Source organism: Natrix helvetica (assembly GCF_964273705.1).
Source record: "Natrix helvetica genome assembly, chromosome: 2".
Taxonomy (NCBI): domain Eukaryota; kingdom Metazoa; phylum Chordata; class Lepidosauria; order Squamata; family Natricidae; genus Natrix; species Natrix helvetica.
This window is the reverse complement of record NC_138552.1, coordinates 2082773-2107636: the sequence shown is the minus strand read 5'-3', so window position 1 is coordinate 2107636 and position 24864 is coordinate 2082773. Positions and strand designations below refer to the sequence as shown.

The 24864-nt window shown below is 44.5% G+C and overlaps 1 protein-coding gene across 1 annotated transcript in view; it reads left to right on the top strand.

Annotated features, from left to right (window-relative positions):
- Window positions 1-19699, top strand: part of DNAI1 (dynein axonemal intermediate chain 1) — a gene marked incomplete at both ends in the record, with an annotated part of 91430 nt that extends 71731 nt beyond the window's left edge. Inside the window, 5 exons of the mRNA XM_081940455.1 lie at window positions 1370-1449; window positions 15004-15152; window positions 17417-17563; window positions 18479-18603; window positions 19605-19699. Coding sequence (XP_081796581.1) covers window positions 1370-1449; window positions 15004-15152; window positions 17417-17563; window positions 18479-18603; window positions 19605-19699 — 596 coding nt within the window. The remainder of the gene's footprint in view (window positions 1-1369; window positions 1450-15003; window positions 15153-17416; window positions 17564-18478; window positions 18604-19604) is intronic.
- Between the last annotated feature and the right edge of the window lie 5165 nt (window positions 19700-24864).

Below are 24864 nucleotides of genomic sequence, written 5' to 3'. Positions count from 1 at the left end.
CCTCTTCCTCCTCCTCCCTTCAAACCCCCCTCCCTTCTAGCACTAATGATGTTACTTAGTTGAGTAATAAAATGTCTGCAAGAAAATAATGAAGCTCAAGAGTGCGCCAGTCTGAATTTCCCTTCATTTTTCTTACGTTATCTGCACAAAGGCAGGAATTCTAGAGAGGCTCCTCAGAGAGTCAACTCCCTTGTCAGCACATGTAGAAAATCCTAGTGAGCAGTGAGGAGAAAACAGAAGCCTCTCCTGGTTGGAAGGCCTTGAGATGAGCCAAAGGACTGAGCCTCCGTGCAGTTCCCTTTCATCAGGTGAAGCAGCCTCTGTAGCTCATGGATGAAGATTCGACAGCTGGTCTCCAGAGGTTATGGGTGCTCCTTCACTGGAGGCTTTTAAGAAGAGGCTAGCTAGACAGCCACTTATCTGAAATATGGTATAGGATCTCCTGCTTGAGCAGGGGGCTGGACTAGAAGACCTCCAAGGTCCCTTCCATATTCTATTCTACTTTATGTTCTATCCTATTCGATTCTATATTCTATTCTACGCTACGCTATGCTATTCATTTTCATCTCTATTCGTTTTCTATTCTATTCTTCCTTCCCTTCCCCTCCCCTCCTCCTCTTCTGTTCTCTCCCCTCCATTCCTTATTCCATTCCATTTCTTTTCTATTATTCCATTCCATTCCATCTTCTCTTCTCTTCTCTTCTCTTCTCTTCTCTTCTCTTCTCTTCTTGTCCCTTCCCTTCCCTTCCCCTTCCTTCCCCTCCCTTCCATTCCATTCTATTCCATTCTATTCTATTATTCCATTCCATTCTATTCTATTCTATTCTGTTCTGTTCTGTTCTGTTCTGTTGTGTTCTGTTCTGTTCTATTCTATTCTATTCCATTTCATCCCATTCCATTCCATTTCATCCCATTCCATTCCGTATTCCATTCCATTCCATTCCATTCTATTCTATTCTATTCTATTCTTCCATTCCATATATTCTCTTCTCTTCCCTTCCCTTCTATTCTATTATTCCATTCCATATGTTCTATTCTGTTCCGTTCCGTTCCATTCTGGCTCAAGGAATGTATGTCCTCCCTTTGTTTTAGGGAGATCCCTGAGCAAATTCCCACGAAAATAAAAAGGTAACTAAAGGCTCAGCCACGTCTCCGTGTGGTTGACCATCTTCTTACCCACATTTCCAGTGTCTGCTAGTTCCCTGGCAGACGTGGTCATCCTACAGTCAGATGTTTCCATCAGTTGGCTCGAAAGAACTCCGTATACGTTTTGTTTAAGCAAAGGCCTCCCGTGGATCCAAGCCCAGCCGAAATAAGCCACCAAATATTTTGCTGCCTTATTTGTATTCTTTCTTGGCTTGCCAAACAGGTTGTGGGACTTCCTTTGATTTTCACAAGAAGATCGATTATCTCTTCCTGGTGGGTACCGAGGAAGGCAAAATCTACAAGGTAAGAGAGGCTTTCACTTAAAACCGGTATCAGATTCCGGTTAATGTCAGGGTTCCAAACATCGTCCAGATTAAATCCGAGTCCAAGGCAAAGTATTGCTCAAAGTTCCAGTTTATGAAGAGAGCCATGTTGGCACATCTGGGAAAACCCGAATCTGAAAGCTTCCCGGTTTTCCCCACCCAGTTGAAAGTTCAACATCCTGACCCCACACCCACCAGTCCATCCCATGGTCCAATCTCCCACTGCCATGCTGGCATCTTCCACCCATCCAGTTCCGGTCAGGTGCAGAGTTTCAAAGACAAAGGATGACCTTGGCTTTCTAGAAAGAATGTCGTTATGGCTACATATCATCTAACTCCGTACGATCCCCCCTCCCATTTTCCCACCATAGAAAACGCTTAGTAGAAGAATAAAAAGTATGGCCGGCCAAGGATCCAAAAGAAAAGAGGGCTGCAGGCCTGACAACCAAGTTGCATTTTCTGGTCATGGAGCATAGGTAGTTTGAGTTTTGAGTTTTATTAAATTTATATACCGCCCCCCTCTCCCCGCAGGCCTCCTTCCCTGTCAAGAAAAATGTCTCAGGTATTTAGGACCCTCACCTAAATAGAGCAGGTGAATACCTCCCAACAGATGGGCAGTGCTAGAAAAATTGTGAATGCATTACCATGGTGGATTTGGGAAGGGGTGGTCTTAAGACTTGGGACTGATTGATGATACCAGAGGAATTTTTGGCATCACTTTGGAAATGTTCTTGGACCACCGTTGCCAACGTAAGCCTTCAGCCAACTTCTTATGGTTCGTGGCAGAGCCAGCCAGGTGTTTAGACTGGATTTGACATTTTTGTCTACCTGTTGAGCCCTTTCCAAGGACCTGGGGGAGGCAGGTGCTGTTATAGGAAGGCCTTCCAGGTATCATCTTAGAATGTAGCCGGTGATGGCGAAACTTTTCAACCTTTTCGTTAATGGTGATGTTGTTATCGTTAAATATTTTGTGGCATCCAGAGTCCTGGGATTGGCGCGAGTTGTGAATTGTTGCCTTCCCTCCCCTCCTCTCTCTTCCCTCCTCCCCCCTTTTTCTTGGCAAGATTTTTGGAAGTAGTTTGCCATTGTTGTCCTCCTGGGCCTCGAAGTGAGTGGCTGTCTCAAAATCACCCAGCTGACCCCCTGCCTCATGCCTAAAACCCACAGTCTCCCAGTTTCTAGGCTGATAGCTATATAGCAATAGGGAGTGGCGCAGTGGCCTAGAGGTGGAGCTCTCGCCTCACAATCAGGAGGCTGTGGGTTCGATCCTAGGTAGAGGCAGATATTTCTCTCCCTGGGCACAATGAGAATATATATCTGCTGAACAAAACTCAGCATTGGCGACAGGGAAGGGCATCCGGCCAGTAAAACACTCAGTTGCCCAGACTCCACCCTGCAAGAAAGTATGGGGTTGTTAAAAGAAGCTGATGATATGAATGTAGCAATAGCATTTAGACTTATATAGCACTTCACAGTGCTGTACAGTCCTCTCTAAGCAGAGTCAGCATATCGCCCCCAATAATCTGGGTCCTCATTTTACGGACCTCTTGAGGGATGGAAGGCTGAATCAACCTGGGGTTGGTGAGAATCAAACTGCCAAACTGCAGGCAGCCGACAGGCAGCGGAAGTAGCCTGCAGTCCTGCCTTCTAACCACTGCACCACCGTACCTCGTGATGCCGTAACCGCTACACTGAACTGGTTGTCTTAAATTTTTTGTGCTATGCTTTTTTTTAAAAAAATCCTATATTACTAGGCCTATTGCATCCAGTTTTGTTGCCACAATGTGAAAAAAGATGTTGAGACTCTGGAATTACTGAATTACTTTATTTATTGTCATTGTACGTATATACACAGTATACACATGCAACGAAATTCACATAACACCCAGAGACCAGTCCCAACGCACATAACAATCCCTAAACACACCCCTACCCACCCCCCAAAAAATTCCCCGCCCCTAACCCACCCAAGCATCCACACAACAGACCACGTAGTGCTGTCCATAGCTCACGGATGGTAGCCCTTTAGTTCATTCTTGAGTGCAATGATAGCTCTGGGCTAAAAGCTATTCAGGAGACGTGTGGTCCGAGTTTTAATTGTTCTGTATCTTCTGCCAGAAGGCAACAGTCTAAAAAGATTGCAAGCAGGATGGGAAGAGTCTCCGAAAATGTTGTGCGACTTCCTCAAACAGCGAGATGCGAAGATGTCATCCAGGGCTGGTAGCTGGAGCCTGGTGATATTCTGGGCAGGTCTCCGGAGTGGGGCGTGGGAGGAGTCACATCTGGGTATTAACACGGCCCATTTGCCCAGAGACTGAGATAAATCTTGAGGCCACACCTCTGGGCAGTTGTAATGATTTTTTGTAGAGCTTTTTTAACCGCTGCAGAGCTGCTCCCGTACCATGCAAGAATGCCGTATGTCAGGACACTCTCAATAGCGCAGCGATAGTAGGACAGAAGTAGATGCTGAGATAGATTTATCTTTCTGAGCCTCTTCTGTGCCTTCTTCACACGCATGTTAGCATTTATGGTCCATGAGAGGTCCTCCGAGATATGTAAATGCCCTGAAATTTAAAACTACCAACCCTCTCCACTTCCTCGCCATTTATGTACAATGGTAAATGTACGTCTCTCTTCCTAAAAGGTGTAAGAAAGAGGAAAGGTGTAAGAAAGAGAAAAGGTATAGAGAAGAGCAATACAGTTGATTAGGAGGCTGGAGACTAAAATATATATACAGAATAGTTGCAGCAATTATGTCTGATTTAATGAAAAGGAGGACCAGGGGGGATATGATGTCAGTGTCCCAATCTTTGAGGGGCTGCCACAGAGAGGAGGGGGTCAAGCTGTTCTCCAAAGCACCTGAAGGCAGGACAAGAAGCAACGGATGGAAACTGATCAGAGAGAGATTCAACCTTGAAATAAGGAGAAATTTCCAGACATTAAAAACAATTGACCAATGGAACCGCTTGCCACCAGAAGTTGTGGGTGCTCCAACAGTGGAGGTTTTTAAGAAGCTACTGGTATTAGATATAAGGTCTCCTGCTCGAGCAGAGGGTTGGACTAGAAGACCTCCAAGGTCCCTTCCAACTCTTCTAGTCCATTCTGTGCTTTTTTTAGGCTTTAGAATGGGGAAAAATCAGTCAAGAAGTCATTTCCATATATGGTTTCTTTAAAAAAGGGGGGAGTTGGAGGTTTTGGCATACAGATAGAATAAAAGATCAATATAAGGAACAAATTTGGTATCGTTATTTAGAATATAAAAGAGAACCTATGGAATGAGGACTCGTAATGAGACCAAAAATGGAGTGGGTGGGGGGGAAACATTGCCAAAATTCAAAGTAGAGCTCTGAAGCTTTTGTGAGGCTCCGGGAAAGATGGAGGATAAAATATTTTAGCAATAAGACTTACAGTGCATGATGTGGGCCTTAGATTCATGCAAGGTAGGGCCAGGATTAACTCATTCAAAACCCTAACAAATAGAGGGAAATAGCAAAAGAGATTGTATATTTTAAAGAAGGTTAAGTAAATTACCAAAATCACACCTAAATTAAGATTACTCAATCATGGAAAATATTCTAATAGAACTAAATGAAGATTGAAAATCTATAGTGATGTCTTTAAAATAAGATTTTAGAATGAGAGAAATATATATATTAAGAAAAGAGGAAAGAAGGAAGAGAAAGAGAAAAAGAGGGAGGAATGGAAGGAGGTAGGAAAGAAAGAAAGAGAAAGGAAGGAAGGAAGGAAGGAAGGAAGGAAGGAAGGAAGGAAGGAAGGAATAATAGAGTTGGAAGGGACCTTGTAGACCATTTGGTCCAATTCCCCATCCAAGCAGGCGACCCTACACCATTTCTGAAAGAAAGGAAAGAAAGAAGGAAGGAAAGAGAAAGAAAGCAAGAAAGCAAATAAAGAAGCCATCTGTCAAATAGGAAAACGCCAGATGCAATTGAAATAAGATTGAAGGAGCCATTCAAATGCTAAAAACTCTATTTCAATAAATATAGGACAAGGCTGTGTGGGCTGCAGAACGTTCTATGTATGGAGGGAAGGTAAATGCACAAAAATGTGCAGACTGTTGCATGAATGGCTTTACATAAACAAAGTTTTGCTTAAGACTTTACAAAGAGGAATAAAGCCACACCTGGAGCTGAATATGGAAAATGGAATAAGCTGGTTTATTATTGAGATAGACTCGAGGCACCTGGTGAAATGGGGAAAGCAGGAGAATTCAAGGTTTTTTCCTTTCTTCATTGATTCCTTCAAGGCCTTTGGTTGCATCAGTCGTAAAGAATATGTGGGGCGCCTTGAAAGGAACATTCCAGAGCATCTGGTTCTCCTCCTGAAGGTAGAACTGGGGTTGGAGAAACGAGGAAAAAGAGAGGTTCAGAATAAGGAAGGGAGCAGAACTAAAAATTCCTTATTTGTCGATCGCTAGTCCTCGGCTTATAACGGTTCATTTAGGGCAGGGGTGTCCAAACTTGGGAACTTTAAGACTTGTGGACTTCAGCTGGCTGGGGAATTCTGGGAGTTGAAGTCCACAAGTCTTAAAGTTGCCAAGTTTGGACACCCCTGATTTAGGGACTGTTCAAAGTTACAACATCACTGAAAAAAGCGACTTTTCACCTTTTTTCACACTTAAAATCCCTAAGTTCACGTGATCAAAATTCAGACACCCGGCAACTGACTCGTATTTATGACAGTCGCAGCATCCTGGGGTCACGCAACCTTCTGACAAGCAAAGTCCACAAGGAAGCCAGATTCGCTTAACGACCATGTGACTAACTTAACAACTGCAGTGAGTCACTTAAGAACTCTGGCAAGAAAGATCGTAAAATGGGGCAAAACTCACTTAACAAATGTCTCACTTAACAACAGAAATTTGGGGCCCAATTGGGGTCTTAAGTTGAGGACTTCCTGTGTTTGGCTGCCCGTTTCACTAGAAGTGATTCCGAGTCACACACAATAATTGTATTTATTCCCCATGAGGTCACACGAACTCACTTCTAGCATTCAGCAACCAGGCCAAATTTACTGCTTGCAGCGGCCCGCGTTATGCCACCATGTTTTAAGACAGTTTTGCCAAAACCCAACATTTATGTCCTTTTGTTGTTGTTAAAACCATGTCTGCAGTGAACCATTGGTTCACTCAACGACCATGGTTTTCACTGAACAACAGCAGACTTGCTTAACCACCACCTCAAAAAAGGTCATAAAATCAGATTGTTCACAGAAGGCCGAAAATCAGCTTGAGCGAGGGGTTGGACTAGAAGACCTCCAAGATCCCTTCCAGCTCGATTCTGATTCTGATTCTGACTGTGAGAGGCAGGCTCCATTACAGTCGTAACTCAAGGACGACCTGCAACCGTAGTTGCCCAACTGTTCCCAAATGAAAATAAGAGTGCCCTCAAAAGCCTTCCAAAAATTCTGCCTGGCAAAGTCTTAATTTTCAAATGCGGCACCATTAGACCATGGCAGATTTCCACCCAAGCAGACGTTGGCTCAGTTAATGTCCATTTTGGAATCCCAGGGGGTCATTATCTAAATCACACCAGGCCTGTCTCCATAACTGAATGGTTTCCGCGTTAAAAAAAAACATGTGCAGTCTTAAACAGATGCTGCTGTGCTGTGCATATGGATTGTGGATCTCCTTGAATTGTGTAACCTTTAATTAATAACCAGAGCCGTAGTATAGCTAGTGTCAGGGTTCCAAAATACACCCAAAAGTAAATCAGAGTCCAAGGCAAAGTATTGCACAAAATTCCAATTTATGAAGAGAGCCATGTTGGCCCATCTGGGAAAGCCCGAATCTGAAAGCTTCCTGGTTTTCCCCACCCAGTTGTAAGTTCAAGATATTGCCCCCACATCCACAAGTCCATCCCATGGTCCAGTCTCCCAGTGCCATGCTGGCAGTTCCACCCATTCGGTCAGGTGCAGAGGTGCAGAGAAGAAAGGATGACCTTGGCTTTCTAGAAAGAATGTTGTTATGGCTACCTATCATCTAACTCCCTACAATCCCCCCTCCCACTTTCCCACCATAGAAAATGCCTAGTAGAATAATAGAAAGTGTGGCAGGCCTGAGATCCACAAGCAAATATGGCTGCAGCCCTGACAGCTAGAATTTTTAGGGCAGGGGTCTCCAACCTTGGCAACTTCAAGACTTGTGGACTTCAACTCCCAGAATTCCTCAGCCAGCAAAGCTTCTGTTAGTTGAAGTCCACAAGTCTTAAAGTTGCCAAGGGTGGAGCACCCTTGTTCTAGGCAACAGAGAGTCCTCGACTTACAACCATTCGCTCAGGGACCTTCCAAAATGGCAGCGGCACTGACGAAGGGACTTACGACGTGTAGCCAAAGGTACGATTACTCCAATGCCCCTCGGTCGCTAGAAGCAACCGGAGGGACCCTATCTTGGCCCTGCTTTGAAAGATGGCGCATCACAACCCATGACAAACCCATTCAAATCAAACTCCAGTTACCAGTCCCACCCGCAGGTCAATACAGACAGCCCTTGAAAAAAGTGACTTTGGACCATTTTTCACACTTAACGACCGTTGCTGCCATCCCTGTGGTCATGTGATCAGAATTCAGTATGCTTGGCAACTGACTCGTATTTATGACAGTTGCAGCGTCCCAGGAGGTCACGCGGTTCCCCTTTTGCGACCTTCTGACAAGCAAAGTCAAGGGGGAGGCCAGATTCACTTAGCGACTGTGGCCGTTATAATTTCAAACCATTATTAAACAAACTGTTGTAAGTCAAGGACTCTATTGCAGCGTTGTCAATGGACGCCTGGAAAGTTTTTACTGTTTATTTCCTCTCCTGAAAGATGAGCCTGGCCTTTGATGAGAGGAAAAAGGGAATGTAGAATAGAATATAAAATATATAGAATAACAGAGTTGGAAGGGACCTTGGAGGTCTTCTAGTCCAACCCCCTGCTTAGGCAGGTAACCCTACACCACTTCAGACAAATGGGTGTCTAATCTCTTCTTTAAAACTTCCAGAGTTGGGGCATTCACAACTTCTGGAGGCAACTTCTGTTCCACTGATTAATTGTTCTAACTGTCAGGAAGTTTCTCCTCAGTTCTAAGTTGCTTCTCTCCTTGATTAGTTTCCACCCATTGCTTCTTGTTCCACCCTCAGGTGCCTTGGAGAATAGCTTGACTCCCTCTTCTTTGTGGCAACCCCTGAGATATTGGAAGGCTGCTATCATGTCTCCCCTGGTCCTTCTTTTCATCAAACTAGACATAGCCAGTTCCTGCAACTGTTCTTCATATGTTTTAGCCTCCAGTCTCCGCCCTCTTAGTAACCTTGGCACAACAATTTAGGAAAGAATCAAAAAGTCGTCCTAATTCGCCCTCAAAAAACAAAACAAAACAAAAACCCATAAAATTTGCTTTGGGCTATTTTTGGTAGAGAAGCAGGAGCCGGGCTGCTTTGCAACACGCTGAGCTGCGATAAATCTTAACAGTGATGAGAGCGATTTGGGAAAAGAGGCTGTTGCATTTTTATGTGGCGATGGTGATGTTTCATGCTTAAGAAGTGAGTCGGCAAAGGGGGAAGGGGGAAACTTCTGAATCACCAGAAGTTGTGAATGCCCCAACCCTGGAAGTCTTTAAGAAGACGTTGGATAGCCATTTGTCTGAAGTGGTTTAGGGCTTCCTGCCTAGGCAGGGGGTTGGGCTAGAAGACCTCCAAGGTCCCTTCCAACTCTGTTATTCTATTCCAAACAGGCGAAGGTCTCAAACCATCCCAAAGGTGCTTTTGTTTCAAGAGGCAACTGGACTTTGGTTTTTTCCTTGAAGACGTTTCACTTCTCATCCAAGAAGCTTCTTCAGCTCTGACTGGATGGTGGGGAATGGAAGGATTTATATTCCTTGCAGACAGCTGGTCATTTGCATCCTTTTACAGGGTCGTTGAGGCCACTTGGAGGTTTATCTGTATCCTCAGGGTCCCCTGAGTGGTGCAAATGGTTCCTGTGGTCCATAATTTTTGGGAAATCCATTGGAAACAGACAAACCTCCAAGTGGCCTCAAGGACTGGATAAAAGGATGCTAATGACCAGGTGTCTGCAAGGAAGATAAATCCTTCCATTCCCCCACCATCCAGTCAGAGCTGAAGAAGGTTGTCCCAAAGGTGCTTTTTCAGGAGGCAACTGGACTTTGTTTTTGCTTGAAGACATTTCATTTCTCATCCAAGAAGCTTCTTTGGTTCTTCAGGGTTGAAGAAGCTTCTTGGATGAGAAGCAAAATGTCTTCAAAGAAAAGCCAGAAAGTCCAGTTGCCTCTTGAAAAAGCACTTTTGGGACAACCCTGACCTGGATGGTTGAGAATCTCTACAGCAGGGGTGTCCAAACTTGGGAACTTTAAGACTTGTGGACTTCAACTCCCAGAATTCCCCAGCCAGCTCTGGGAGTTGAAGTCCACAAGTCTTAAAGTTCCCAAGTTTGGACACCCCTGCTCTACAGGCTTTTAGCAATTTGGGATGAAGACCCTTGGAATGCTGTGGGAGTAGGAATGGATTTCCAGAGAAAAAAATTGCAGACTACAGGGAAATCCTGTAGTTGGAAGCAGACAAACCTCCAAGTGGCCTCAATGACCCTCTCAAAGGATTCAAATGACCAGCTGTCTGCAAGGAATATAAATCCTTCCCTTCCCCACCATCCAGTCAGAGCTGAAGAGGCTTCTCGGATGAGAAGCGAAACGTCTTCAAGGAAAAACAAGGAAGTCCAGTTGCCTCTTGGAAAAAAAGCACCTTTGGGAAAACCCTGACCTGGATGGCGGAGAAGCTCCATAGACATCTCAAGCCATCTTTCAAGATAACATTACAGAAATCCTGCAATGGAATAGGGCTGGAAGGGACCTTGGAGGTCTATTGGTTCAGGCTCTCTGTCCAAGGTGGTAGTCCTCATCCTATCCCTGGACAAATGGCTGTCCAATCTTTTCTTGAAGACTTCCAATGTTGGAGCACCCACAACGTCTGGAGGTAAGCTGTTCCACTGATTAATTGTTCTCAGAGCCAGGGAATTTCTCCTTAGTTCTAGGTTCCTTCCTTCCTTGATTAGTTTCCATCCATTGCTTTTTATCCTGCCTTCAGGTGTTTTGGGGAATAAGTCAACCCACACTTCCATATGACAACCCTCTTGGAGGATGCTAACAGATCTCTCCCCAAGTCTTCTCTTTGTGAGGCTAGATATACAAGGAATAAGGGATGGAAACTGAACCAGGAGAGTTTCAACCTGGAAATAAGGAGGAATTTCCTGACAGGGAGAACAATCATCCCATGGAACAGAAGTTGCCCTTGGAAGTTGTGGGAGCTTCATCACTGGAGGCTTTCAAGAAGAGAAAGGACTGCCATCTGTCAGAAATGGTCTGCTTGGGCATAGGGTTGGACTAGATGACCTACAAGGTCCCTTCCAACTCTGTTAATCTGAATCTATCTAGATGATCAAAAGCCTGGAGACTAAAACATATGAAGAACTGTTGCAGGAACTGGGCATAGCTGGTCTAGGGAAGAGAAGGACCAGGGGAGACAGGATAGCAGTCTTCCAATATTTGAGGGGCTGCCAAAGAGAGGAAGGGGGTCAAGCTATTCTCCAAAGGACCCGAAGGCCAGAGAAGGAACAATGGATGGAAACTGATCAAGAAGAGATTCAACCTAGATATATGGAGGGATATTCTGACAGTAAGAGCAATCAACACATGGAACAGACATTGCCTTTGGAAGTTGTGGGAGCTTCGTCACTTGAGACTTTCAAAGAGAGACTGGACTGCCATTTGTCAGAAATGGTGGAGGGCAGTGATGACCAACCTTTTTCTAAAGGTGTGCCAAAATTGTGTGCACACGTACTATCACATACTCACAAACCTGCACATACGCGCACAAACCCCCTGCGCACCCCACCAGCTTATTTTCAGACTTATGGGGGAGGCCATTTTTCACCCTCCCCAGGCTTCAGGAAAGCCTCCGGAGGGCAGAAAAGGGCCTCCCCCGGAAGGCTGAAAATCAGCTGGCACAAGCACGCGTGCCAGGGCTTAGGACTGCCATGCTGATAAATATAGCTCTGTGTGCCATTGTTCGCCATCACGGGTGTATGGTCTCCTGCTTGGGTGGGGGGTGGGGTGGGGGTGGGTGGACTAGATTCCAACGCTGCTAATCGATCTAATCTGATACACCCAGTTCCTTTCCTGCAACAGTTCATCATATTGTTTAGCTGCCAGAGCTCTTATCACCCTGGTGGCTTTTTCTGGAGTCTCAGAATCTTTTTTGTGTCGCAATAATCCTTGGCAAGATCAGACTCTGCTGGGCTGCCAGCTTAAGCTAGCAAGAAAATTTGCTGACAGCCAGGATCTGCCACCTGAGCATCTGAGCCAACACTGGGTTTTATTTTATTAGCTTGTTTATCCCAAATAGCACTGTGGAGGCAATTCCAAAGGGTTCGGTAGAATAGAGCTGGAAGGGACCTTGGAGGTCTTCTAGTCCAACCCCTTGCTCAAGCAGGAGAACCTGTACCACTTCAGACAAGTGACAGTCCAGTCTGTTCTTAAAAACCTTCAATGAAGAAGCACCAACAACCCTTGAATAGAATAGGAATAGAATAGAATAGGATGGGACGGAGTGGAATGGAATGGAGTAGAATAGAGCAGAGTAGAGTAGAATAGAATAGAATAGGATGGGATGGAGTGGAATGGAATGGAATGGAGTAGAATAGAGCAGAGTAGAATAGAATAGGATGGGATGGAATGGAATGGAGTAGAATAGAGCAGAGTAGAATAGAATAGGATGGGATGGAGTGGAATGGAATGGAATGGAGTAGAATAGAGCAGAGTAGAATAGAATAGAATAGGATGGGATGGAGTGGAATGGAATGGAATGGAGTAGAATAGAGCAGAGTAGAATAGAATAGAATAGAATAGGATGGGATGGAGTGAAATGGAATGGAATGGAGTAGAATGGAGCAGAGTAGAATAGAATAGAATAGGATGGGATGGAGTAGAATGGAATGGAATAGAGTAGAGTAGAGTAGAATAGAATAGGAATGGAATAGAATAGAATAGAATAGGATGGGATGGGATGGGATGGAATAGAGTAGAATAGAATAAAATGGAATGGAATAGAATAGAATAGAATAACAGAGTTGGAAGGGACCTTGGAGGTCTTCTAGTCCAGCCCCCTTCTCAAGCAGGAAGCCCTATACCATTTCAGACAAATGGATATCCCATCTCTTCTTAAAAACCTCCAGTGATGGAGCACCCATAACTTCTGGAGGCAAGATGTTCCACTGGTTAATTGCTCTGACTGCCAGGAAAGTTCCAGGTTGCTTCTCTCCTTGTTTAGTTTCCATCCGTTGCTTCTTGTCCTGCCTTCTGGTGCTTTGGAGAATAGCTTGACTCCTTCCTCTTTGTGGCAGCTCCTCAAATGCTGGAAAACTGCTATTTCCTTCTTTGGTTCCTTGGAGGGCAGGGGAACAAATCTAGTACCTGTCTGGAATAATTTCTCTGAGCCTCTGAGGTTCTTTCCTCTGCAAAATGATTTAATGTTGATGTTACCGAGATTTTAATGAGGAACAATCAGCTTTTTTGCAACCCCTGCTGGAGTTTGTGTATGTGCCATTAGTAAGATTTAGTGCGGCTGCAATGATTTTGCAGCTTGGCCTAATGCTATTTTAGGTAAGGTGCTAGATTAGAACCAAGGTGACTCTGGTTCCAGATGACCTTTAGGCACAGAGGTTCACTGGCTATCTTGGGTTCGAATCACACCCTTTCTTTTCAAAATCCAGCTCTCAACATTACTATTATGGAGACGGAATTTATCCCATATGCTGCCTTGAACTCTTGGAGGAAATCAAATTACCAATAAGAGCCAATTTGGTGCTTTCTGACCTAGAAACCAGGTGATGGTGAGTTCTAGTTCCACCTTAGGCTTGAAAGCCGGCTAGGTGACTTTGGGCCAATCACCAGGAGACGGTGACTTCTAGTTCTGCCTTAGCCAGGAAAGCTAGATGGGTGGCCTTGGGCCAGTCCCTCTCTCTCAGCCCAGTCTACCTTGCAGGCTTGTTGTTGTTGTTCCCCTCACAGGAAAAATAGGTAGATAAGTTTTAGATAAGTTGAGTTGGCCAAAATATGTAAAAGACAGGATAAAAATATAATAGTAGTAGTAGTAATAAGTAATAATAGTAATCATAATAGTAAGAATAGTAAGAATAATAGTAATCATAATAGTAGTAGTAGTAGTACCAAGACACGCCAGAGTCGAAGAAAAAGAACTGGAAAAAATCATGAAATACCGCAACCTGACCATCGAAACTACATGGCTATGGATATGAAGCATGTCACAGTGATTCCCATGGTCATCGGGGCACTTGGCACCGTGTCCAAGGATTTTGCAAGATACATCCACAAATTGCAGCTTCCTACAATAACACCAGCGTAACTGCAAAAAACTGTGCTACTCGGAACATCTTATATTTTAAGAAGATACTCAGTTGATCCCTAGGACGCTGGCAGCAACCTGTATCAACCATTAGCACCAGTCAACGGTATTTGTAATGCATTTTTTAATGTTCAGTTGGCTGAATTTCATGTTTAATGAATAAAGTATATAATAATAATAATAATAATAATAATAATAATAATAATAATAATAATAATAATAATAATAATAATAATAATAATAATAATAATAATAATAATAATAATAATAAAGCAATACCTAAAGCGCATATAGCTGATGCGATGCACAAATAATAATTTTTCCCCAAAATATTTCTTTTTATTTTCCAGTAATAAACATACATAATTTATGGACATTGCACTGACTGGGTCAAATCTTTTTTAAACATTAGCAATTATAATACAAATAGTATGCGAAATTCTTATCTTCCAACTTCAACAATATTTATCTCATTTCATATTCCTTTTACATTTCCCCATTAATTCATTTAAACATAAATAACATTTCTTGGTGCTCTATATTTATTATCCCTTCCTAGGTATTGTTCTCCAATATTATGAAAATCACTCATTATTCCACCATAGCTTCAATGTTCCAAATGTGTGGGATGACTAATAACACCAATTATTAGCAATATTCAGTCCATCACAGGAGTACAATATATTTTAACCCACTATTAATATTAATAATAGTTACATTCCCTAATCTTAGATTACCATCTGCTAATCTGCACTTTTTGGAATTATGATAGTTTCTCATTTTACTAGTATATTTTCTCATTATCCATCATCTCTTAATCTTTCTAGAATTCCATCATTTATTGATTTTTTGGCCAGCCTTTTATCTCTCTCTCTCTCTCTCTCTCTTATCTCTCTTTTTAGGGTTTTTTTTTTTTTTGGTATCTACTAATCTTTCCCTTCTGGGTACCTTTTGTCCCTTTTAGTTGCGTTATTTGAACACCCATCTCCAATACTTCCTTTTGTTTTTTAGCAAGGTTTTTCTCTTTTCTCTTTGAACTGTTGTTCTTCATGCTTCTCTTTTCTATTTTCCCCTCCCCCTGCTTTTAATCACCTTCCTGTGTCTTTGCAGTGCTCCAAGACCTACTCCAGCCAGTTCCTGGACATCTTCCATGCTCACCACATGGCGGTGGACGCCGTCAGCTGGAACCCCTTCCACACCAAGATCTTCATCTCCTGCAGCTCGGACTGGACCGTGAAGATCTGGGACCACACCATCAAGTAGGTGCCCCAGCCGGGCTTCCAGGTGGAGCACACATCTAGGACCAACCACAAATTCATGGTCATAGCTGGAGCTCCTGTGGGCCTCAGTCCTCCCTAAGGGCGTTTCCTCCAGCAGTGGTGGGTGCTTGGGCACTCAAAGCTAGTCAGCGAAAAGTTCAAAGGTGATACAGGTAGCCCTCGACTTATGACCATTTGTTCAGTGACCATTCGAAGTCATAAAGACACGGGAAAAAGGACCCTTTTTTCGCACTTACAACCGTTGTGGCATCTTCATAATCACACGATGAAAATCCAGACACTTGGCAACTGGAGTCTACGGGTCGTCCTCGATTTACAACGGTTCACTTACTGACCGTTCAAACTTACAATAGCACTGAAAAAAGCAGCTTTTTTCCATTTCTCACACTTACGACCGTTGCAGCCTCCCCCAGGGTTCTGTGATTTGCATTTGGAGGGTTGACAACTGATTCACATTTACGACAGTCGCGGTGTCCCCGGGGGAGGGGGAGGGGAGGGGTTTCACGTGATCCTCCTTTTGCGACCTTCCGACAAGCAAACTCAATGGGGAAGCCAGATTCACTTAACGGCCGTGTGACTAATTTAACCCATTGCATTGATTCACTTAACAGATGTGGCAAGAAAAGTCGTAGAATGGGGCAAACTCACTTAACAAATGTTTCACTTTGCAACCTAAACCTTGGGTTCCGTTGTGGTCATAACTCGAGGGCTGCCTGTTTTTCTGATGGTTGCAGCGTCCTGGGATGACGTGATCTCCTTTTGTGACCTTCCCAACTGGCTTCCAACAAGCAAAGTCAAAGGAGAGAGCCAGATCTGCTGAACAGCCACACGATTCGCTTAACGACCAGGGCAAAAATGGTCACAAAATGGAACTTATCAACTGTCTTGCTTAGCCACAGAAAAGTTGGGCTCAATTGTAGTCATGATCTACCTGTGTTCATGGAAATCAAAGATGAAAAGCATCTTTTTGGACAACTATGGAGCTTCTCCATCCTCCAGGTCTTGGTTGTCCCAAAGGTACTTTTGTTTCAAGAAGCAACTGGACTTTCTGGTTTCTCCTTGAAGACGTTTCGTTTCTCTTCCAAGAAGCTTCTTCGGCTCCGGCATAGTTAAATGTCAGTGGAGATTCTCTATCATCCAGGTCATGGTTGTCTCAAAGGTCCCTTCTTCAAGAGGAACCTGGACTTGTTGCCTCTTATTTTTTCTTTGAAGATGTTTCACTTCTCATCCAAGAAGCTCTGAAGAAGCTTCTTGGATGAGAAGCGAAACGTCAAACAAAAACAAAGGATGTCCAGTTGTCTCTTGAAAAAGCACCTTTGGAACTACCTTCTTCGATCTTCCCCTTGGATGAAGAACTGTCCCAGTTGTGCATAAATTGGAGGTGGTCAGAGGTCCTCAGATGACTTGAGAAACCAAAGCCCTCAAAGAATATAACAGAATAACAGAGTTGGGAGGGACCTTGTAGGTCATCTACTCCAACCTCAACCACCCAAGCAGGAGACCCTACACCATTCCTGACAGAGGGCAGCCCAGTCTCTTCTTGAAAGCCTCCAGGGATGAAGCTCCCACAACTTCTGAAGGCAACTTCTCTTCCATGGGCTGATTGTTCTCACTGTCAGAAAATTCCTCCTTATTTCCAGGTTGAATCTCTCCTTCCATTATTCCTTGTCTGGCCTTCAGCTGTTTGGGAGAATAGGTTGACCCCTTCTTCTCTGGGGCAGCCCCTCAAATATTGGAAGACTGCCATCATGTCTCCCCTGGTCCTTCTCTTCACTAGACCAGCTATGCCCAGTTCCTGCAATCGTTCATTGCATGTTTTAGCCTCCAGTCCCCTCATCATCCTGGTTGCTCTTCTCTGCACTTTTTCTAAAGTCTCAACATCTTTTTTACTATAGTGACCAAAACTGGATGCAGTACTCTAGGTGTCTTACTAAGGCTTTATTATGGAGTGATATTAGTACCTCCCTTGATCTTGATTTTTGGAGACCTCTTTTCTTGCTCTCCTTTTAGGAAACTTCTCAGTGTTGCTTCTTGATGGCTTTAGCTTCTGGAAAGCATCTGCTGAGTTGAGCTTTCCTGCTTTTCTTTCTGGCTTCCAGCTTTCTCTCTACAACCAGCTTCCCCTCGTTTTCTGACAGGGCCACCAGTATTCGGACCTCCCCTGGCCCTGCAGAACCTATCCCCTCCCTGGGCAGGAGAAAATCCTGCAGCTCCGCCTGACCTGTCCGATCTTCTGTTTGCAGGACGCCCATGTTTATCTATGACCTGAATTCTGCAGTTGGAGACGTGGCTTGGGCCCCTTATTCCTCCACCGTCTTTGCGGCTGTAACCACCGATGGGAAGGTAAGCTTGGTGGCCGTGGCGTGTGATAAACCCCGGGACTCAAGCAGGTGAAGAAGGCAAGGTACAAGGGAGAGCAAGGATGATCCCAGGGAGCTCTAAGATCATCATATCCCCCAGGGTACGCGCCCAATTCCAGCATTTCCCGTAGCAGAGTGAAGGGCCAAAAGATTAATATTGTTATGTCCTTTGATGGTGGTTAAAAATTATCCATTGTGGTCGGATGTAAGCTGTTTCAACTAAAGCTGCCTTCTGCAATTGACCGATGGGGATTTTGTCAATTCCGATAATGTTCAAATAGGGTTCTATTGTTACGGTTTGTCGTAGAGTCGGAATTTAAATGGAATTTGACATTTTTATCTATCTATCGAGTCCTTTCCAAGGACCTGGGATAGGCAGATGTGAATGTTTGATGGTGTTAAAGGTCTCCAGATGTTAGCATTTCCAAGTAAAGCTGCCTTTTGCAATTGACTGTCAATGCTGAGGGTGTTCCAGTTGTGCTCCAGATGTTTTGGGACTGCACTCAAGGCGCCTATGACTATTGGTGCTCCCTTTGCTTTCCTTTGCCACAATTGTTTTACTTCTGTTTTCAACCCTTTATATTTTGTGATCTTCTCCAGTTCTTTCTCTTCTCTTCTGCCACATCCATTATCCAGGCTTTTTGGCCTTTCTTAGCTACGATTGTTTATTGTTAACATTTTTTTATTGAGTTATAAAGTAAAATACATAGTACAAATAGGAAAGGAGTGGGGAGGGAAAGGGGAAGGCGAAATGAGGAAAGATAAGAAAGAAAGAAAAAGAACCGTTGACTTCCGTCTTTTCCTGTTACAGTAAAATAAGGCATTAAATGTCAAATCACAACTTTTTGCTTTTTTCCTAATAATATGAACCAGCCGTTTCTATGAAGCTCTATCAGTCTAATCGCTAAAACCCAAAATCAGAGTTTCACTCTTCTCCACCTCAAGCATGAAGTTCAGAAGCGGTTTCCATGTGGAAATAAAAGTACTTCTGTCCTTTTCTTTCACCAAAGTGGTCAATTTTGCCATCTCAGGCAGTTCCATCACCTTCTTGCAGCCCTTCTCCGTCCATGGTAGGAATCGAAGCGTCCTTCCATTTCTGTGTATATAATAGTCTTGCCGCTGTTGACAAATATCGTAACAAAGTCCCAATTTTTTCCCCCCTAGCTCTTTTTCCACTAAACCAGGGGTGTCCAAACTTGGGAACTTTAAGACTTGTGGACTTCAACTCCCAGAATTCCCCAGCCAGCATTCTGGGAGTTGAAGTCCACAAGTCTTAAAGTTCCCAAATTTGGACACCCCTGATTTAGAAGAAGAAGAATTAGCACAAGGAAAGATTTTGTGAGCTTGAGATTGTCCAGCATAAGAAAACCTCAACGAATAAAATCTGTTAGCCTTTCTGGTATCTTGGAAAACTTTATTCTAAGTTACTTTTACTATTTGAAGGCAATGCTTTTTTTTTTTTAAGAGAGATATTTTCCAACCCAGGCTATTAATTCATAGCCCTCTTCTGTGGTAAAAGCAATGTACATCCTATGTTAATATTAAAAATATGATTATTGTGAATATGGTATTAAAAATGAGATGGAGACCAGAGGGAGTGCCAGTTTCAAAGTACTGAAACACTTTTTTAAAAAGAGTACATTATTATATTCGAACACCAGAACTTCCCAACTATGTTTAATGATTTAGAACAGGGGTGTCCAAACTTGGGAACTTTAAGACTTGTGGACTTCAACTCCCAGAATTCCCCAGCCGGCTGGCTGGGGAATTCTGGGAGTTGAAGTCCACAAGTCTTAAAGTTCCCAAGTTTGGACACCCCTGCACTAAACCCAAAAGGAAAAGTTCTGCTACCATTTCTATCTCCATTTTCAAAAAGAAAAAAAAATTGTATTAAGAAATGAATCACACTCCAATTTTTTCCCCTTTATTGACAATTATTACGTCCGGGATGTTATGTGGCTGTTGCCCATCTGTCTGATGGAATTCTAAAGCCCCAGAGCAATTTAACTTCTTCGTTGTCTGTGACTTCTTCTACTTTATTGGTCCCACCATTTCTTGATATTCCTTGCAGATCCTCCGATGCTCCGTTGTTGCTACTTTGTCACGGCGTTGCTTGTAGTCAGTCTGGGCGATCGTCTGGCAGCAGCTAACCAAGTGATCCACTGATTGCTATTATGATGATGATTTGTCTCCCGGTCAGCCAGATCTTTAGATCCTTTTTATCTGCCCATCTAGTCCTTCCCAAGGCAGATGTGAATGTTTGATGGTGCAAAAGGTCTTGTCTCAGGATGTAGGCTCTTCTAAGCAAAGCCACCTTTTGCAATTGACCGATGGGGATTCTGTCAATGCCGATGGTTTGTAAGCGTTACCCCTGGTTTTGGAATTGCACCCGAGGTGCCTATCATTGTTGGCTACTCCTTTTGCTTTCTTCTGTCACGGTCATTTCATTTCTGTTTGCAGTTCTTTATATTTTGTTTTCTTACCCAGTTCCTATTATTAGTATCAAATTTATTTGCCGTCCTTTTCGCGGTTCAAGGCAACTCTGTTGGCTGTGAACAAAGGGTGTTATTTTTAAGCCTCGGATTTGGGAAGAATCTGGTAGTGCTAATAAAGGGGAATATCTGTAGCTCAGGGTGTTAGGGTTCTAAATACCATGCAGAAATAAATCATTGTCCAAGGCAAAACATCCTTTAAGGTGCAATTTATTCCGCAGGCATGTTAGTACAGCTATGGAAATTTCAACTCTGGAAGTACATGCTCTGGGTTCACCCAGTTAAAGTTCATGATCTCTCCCCACACCCACAAATCCATCACATGTTCCAATCATCATCTTCCACGCTGGCATGTACACCCATCTTCTTCCGGCCAGGTGTCGAGATGCGAAGACAAAAGATGACCTTGGCTTCTACAAAAGAATGTCAACAATCCATTCTACAATCCTACTCCTTTCTATTCCCCCCTCCCAACTACTACACTATTGAAACAGCATAGAAAATTCTAAGAAAGTGTGGCAGGCCAAAGATCCAAAAAAGAATATAATTACAGGCCTGACAGGCGGCCTCTCCTCAAAAGAAAAACGTTTCCTGCAAAGAGAATAACATAAAAGTTAACATAACAAAATTAACCACCTCTTCTCCACCCAGGGGAACCCCTTGACTTTTCGGGAAACTTCCCATTGAATTGCTTTACTAACTTCTCCACTTTTAGGTTCCCACTGTTTACCCAATTAACTTCAGACCAAGGGTAACCCTTCCAATGCACTAAGTACTGTAAGCAACCCCTATTCAGCCTGAAATCTACAATTTTTTCCACCTCAGATTGTGTTTCCCCTTCCATCACTAAAGGAGGAGATTGAGCTTGGGTGGATGCTCTTCTGTTAGACCCAATTACTGGTTTCAACAAACTACAATGAAATTCTGGGTCAATTTCCCCTAGACTTCTGGGTAGACTGAGTTGAACTGTAACTGAGTTAACTATCTTCACTATTGGGAATGGACCTAGAAATTTTGGACCCAATTCCTTGCTAAGCATTTCTAATCTTATGTATTTGGTAGATACAAAAACATTGTCCCCCACACGGTAGGGGTTTAGGAGTGAGCGACGTTGATCATCTTGCTTCTGGTAGGCTTCTGCTGCAACTGCTAGAGCCTTCTTCGTATTCTCCCATCCTTTCTTTAGCATGTCCATCCATTCACTCAAAGACATGAAAGAAGGAGGTTCTCTAGGCAACTCAGGCATGGCAACAACTCCCATGCCACTGGTAATCTGGAAACCCACTAATCCTCTGCTGCTGTGGACTGCATCGTTGTACGCCACTTCGGCGAAGGGTAGCAAGTCCGACCAGTTGTCTCGCTGATAGTCCACAAAACACCGGATGTATTGTTCCACCACCGCATTGGCTCCCTCTGCTGCGCCGTTCATGCTGGGATGAACCTCTGAGCTCAGTTCTTGTGTGGACCCAATAGATCTCAGGACCTCTCTCCAGAACTTGGCTGTGAACTGGACTCCGCGGTCTGAAATGATCCTCTTGGGTACTCCATGCAGGCGATAAATGTGTTTCACAAACATTTTCGCTAATTCGTTTGCGGATGGCAATCCTGAGCAAGCAATGAAGTGTGCCTGCTTAGAAACCAAATCAATAACCGTCCAAATTACTTTATGCCCACTGCTGTCTGGGAGTTCCATGATGAAGTCCATTGCGACCTCTTCCCAAGGCCGTTTCGGGCTCACTGCTGCAGGTGCTGTAGGTTCTGGGCTCTTGGATTCAATCATCCACGGCTGGCCTTGTTCCTCCTCCGAGGCCTCCCCCTTGGTAGAACTCTTCGTCACCTGAAGTTGGGGGTCCTCTTCCAGAGGTTGGTTGGGCATTTCCCCCTCCGAGGCCTCCCCCTTAGTTGGACTCTTTGTCACCTTCAGTTGGGGATCCTCCTCCGGAGATTGTTTGCCCTTTTCCTCTTCCAAGGCCTCCCTCTTGGTAGGACACTTCGTCACTTTAAGTTGGGGATCCTCTTCCAGAGGTTGTTGGCCCAGATGACTTTTCTGTGCAGGCATCTGGGGCCCTCTCTTAACCACCGTGGCAATTGGTACACACGTTTGTTCTTCGGCAATTCCCTCCTCCGAGGCCTCCCCCTTGGTAGGACTCTTCGCCACCTGAAGTTGGGGATCCTCTTCCAGAGGTCGTTTAGGCTTTTCCCCCTCCGAGGCCTCCCCCTTAGTTGGACTCTTTGTCACCTTAAGTTGGGGATCCTCCTCCGGAGATTGTCTGCCCTTTTCCTCTTCCGTGGCCTCCCCCTTGGTAGGACACTTCCTCACCTTAAGTTGGGGATCCTCTTCCAGAGGTTGTTGGCCCAGATGACTCTTCTGTGGTGGCATCTGGGACCCTCTCTTTACCGCCCTGGTGGTTGGTGCGCACGTTTGTGGCATTGGGGCTGGAGCCAAACACTCTGACGCTCTGTGGCCAAGTTGACAACAATGGTGGCATTTAATTGGCCCCCACGAGGAATGGAACCTAGTTACATCTCTAAACTTAGGAACCGTTTCATCACACTGCCTTGCTCTCCAACTTGCAGCTGCCCCCTTGGTAAACCCTTCTTCCATGGTGGAGATTGCTTCTCTGTAGGAAGGTGGAGTAAGAACCTTTTGGGGCATTGCAGATGCACCTTGTCCCGCTTCCCATCTTGCAGGCCTGGCTTTGGTAATCCCTTCTTCCATGTTGGTGATTGCTACTCTGTAGGAAGGTGGGGTAAGAACCACTTGGGGCCTTACAGGCGCACAATTTCCCGCCATCCATCCCGCAGGCCTCCCTTTGATAATACCTTCTTCCATGGAGATTTCTTCTCTGTAGGAAGGTCTGGTAAGAACCTTTTGGGGCCTTGCAGGGGAGACTGGAACCGGTGGGGAGGTCAATCCCTCGGTTGGCCACTGCCCAGCTTTCTGCCATGGTGCCATCTGCTGAGGGAGGGCAGGTGCCCACTGGCATCCCTCCCATCCATGACCTGGGGTTAAGACCCATCCCGGGGTTGCCTGCTTCACAGGTTGCAGCTCAACCAATGATGGCTGGCTAGGGGGTTTTACGTGCCAAGGACCCTCCTGCTGGCTTGGAGGAGTTATGGGCCAAGTAGGTGCCCTTTGCTGGCTTGGATGAGTTATGGGCCAAGTAGGTGCCCTCTGCTGGCTTGGAGCATTTCCCCATGCTGATGGCAAAGGAGTTTGTAAGTAGCATCTTTTCCATCCAAGTCCTGGGAGGAAAGCCCAATTTACTGCCCAATTTGCTTCATTTACTGGTTGCAGCCCCATTTGTGGTGGCTTGCAAGTGACAGATGCTGGAAAAATTCCTTCTTCCTGCCTCCTTTGAAATTCCCATTTTGAAAGGGAATCTCTCTCCCATCTAGTTGCAGGGTGATATGCCATTTCATTTATTGCCGTCTAGAAGGAGCCCAAACCTCTGTTCTAGGTTTTTTTTTTTCCAAGCCTTGTTTCCAAGCTGGGGGGAAGGAGGGGGAGCATGCACTCACAATTTGCTGAAGAAATATTTCTGCCACCTTCCTTCGTCTTGTCGCGTCTCCTCCTGCATTCCTCCTGATGCAATTAAACTGGAAGCAGCATTCCATTGCCTTTGAAGTTCCGCGTTCAGCTTCTTATCACCAAAAGCTTCTCATTTATTCTTTGCTGATATTTACGCTGTCCCGGTCAGCATTGGGAATGCCGAGACCTCATCACCAGATCTTCCATCACCAGCCCTTCCCCCTTGATAGGGGGAGGGAGCTAGTGAAATATTTTTAAAGTAGAGAGTTGAAATAATGTTAGGGTTCTAAATACCATGCAGAAATAAATCATTGTCCAAGGCAAAACATCCTTTAAGGTGCAATTTATTCCGCAGGCATGTTAGTACGGCTATGGAAATTTCAACTCTGAATTACATCCTGTAAGTTCACCTAGTTGAAAGTTCATGATCTCTCCCCACACCCACAAATCCATCACATGTTCCAATCATCATCTTCCACGCTGGCATGTACACCCATCTTCTTCCGGCCAGGTGTCGAGATGCGGAGACAAAAGATGACCTTGGCTTCTACAAAAGAATGTCAACAATCCATTCTACAATCCTACTCCTTTCTATTCCCCCCTCCCAATTACTACACTATTGAAACAGCATAGAAAATTCTAAGAAAGTGTGGCAGGCCAAAGATCCTAAAAAGAACATAATTACAGGCCTGACACAGGGTTGAACTGTGGGGTCCTTGGTGCTCTCTGGGATTGCTTGTTTTCTTGCAGACATTTCATGACCCAATTAGGTAATATCATCAGTGCTAGAAGGGAGAAGGGAGGAGGAGGAAGAGGAGAACATGCATTGGTGGCCAATTTGCTTCCCCGTCCATTTTATTGGTGGTTGTCACCTTTAAAGCCCTATATGAGTTGTCTTCAGAAGTTGTGATTGCTCCAACACTGGAGGTTTTCAAGAAGGGATTGGACAACCATCTGTCTGGAATGATAAGGGGTTTCCTGCTTGAGCAGAGGGTTAGACTAGCAGACCTCCAAGGTCCCTTCCAACTCTTTCATTCCCAACCAGAGGTTATCCTGTTATCCTATTATTCTCTGATTGTTGCCTAGGTAACAACTCTTCTCTTTGTCGTCCCCTCCCCTCCCAAAGGTTACCCACTGATTCCATTATCTGCTTAAGCAGGGGGTTGGGCTAGAAGACCTTCAAGGTCCCTTCCAACTTTGTTATTCTGTTAATCTGAATGTAAGGGGGATCGGACCTAGTGCTTTTGGAGTTGTACAATGACTCCAGGCTAACTCCTCACTTGACCCCTTCTCCCCGCCAGACTGAG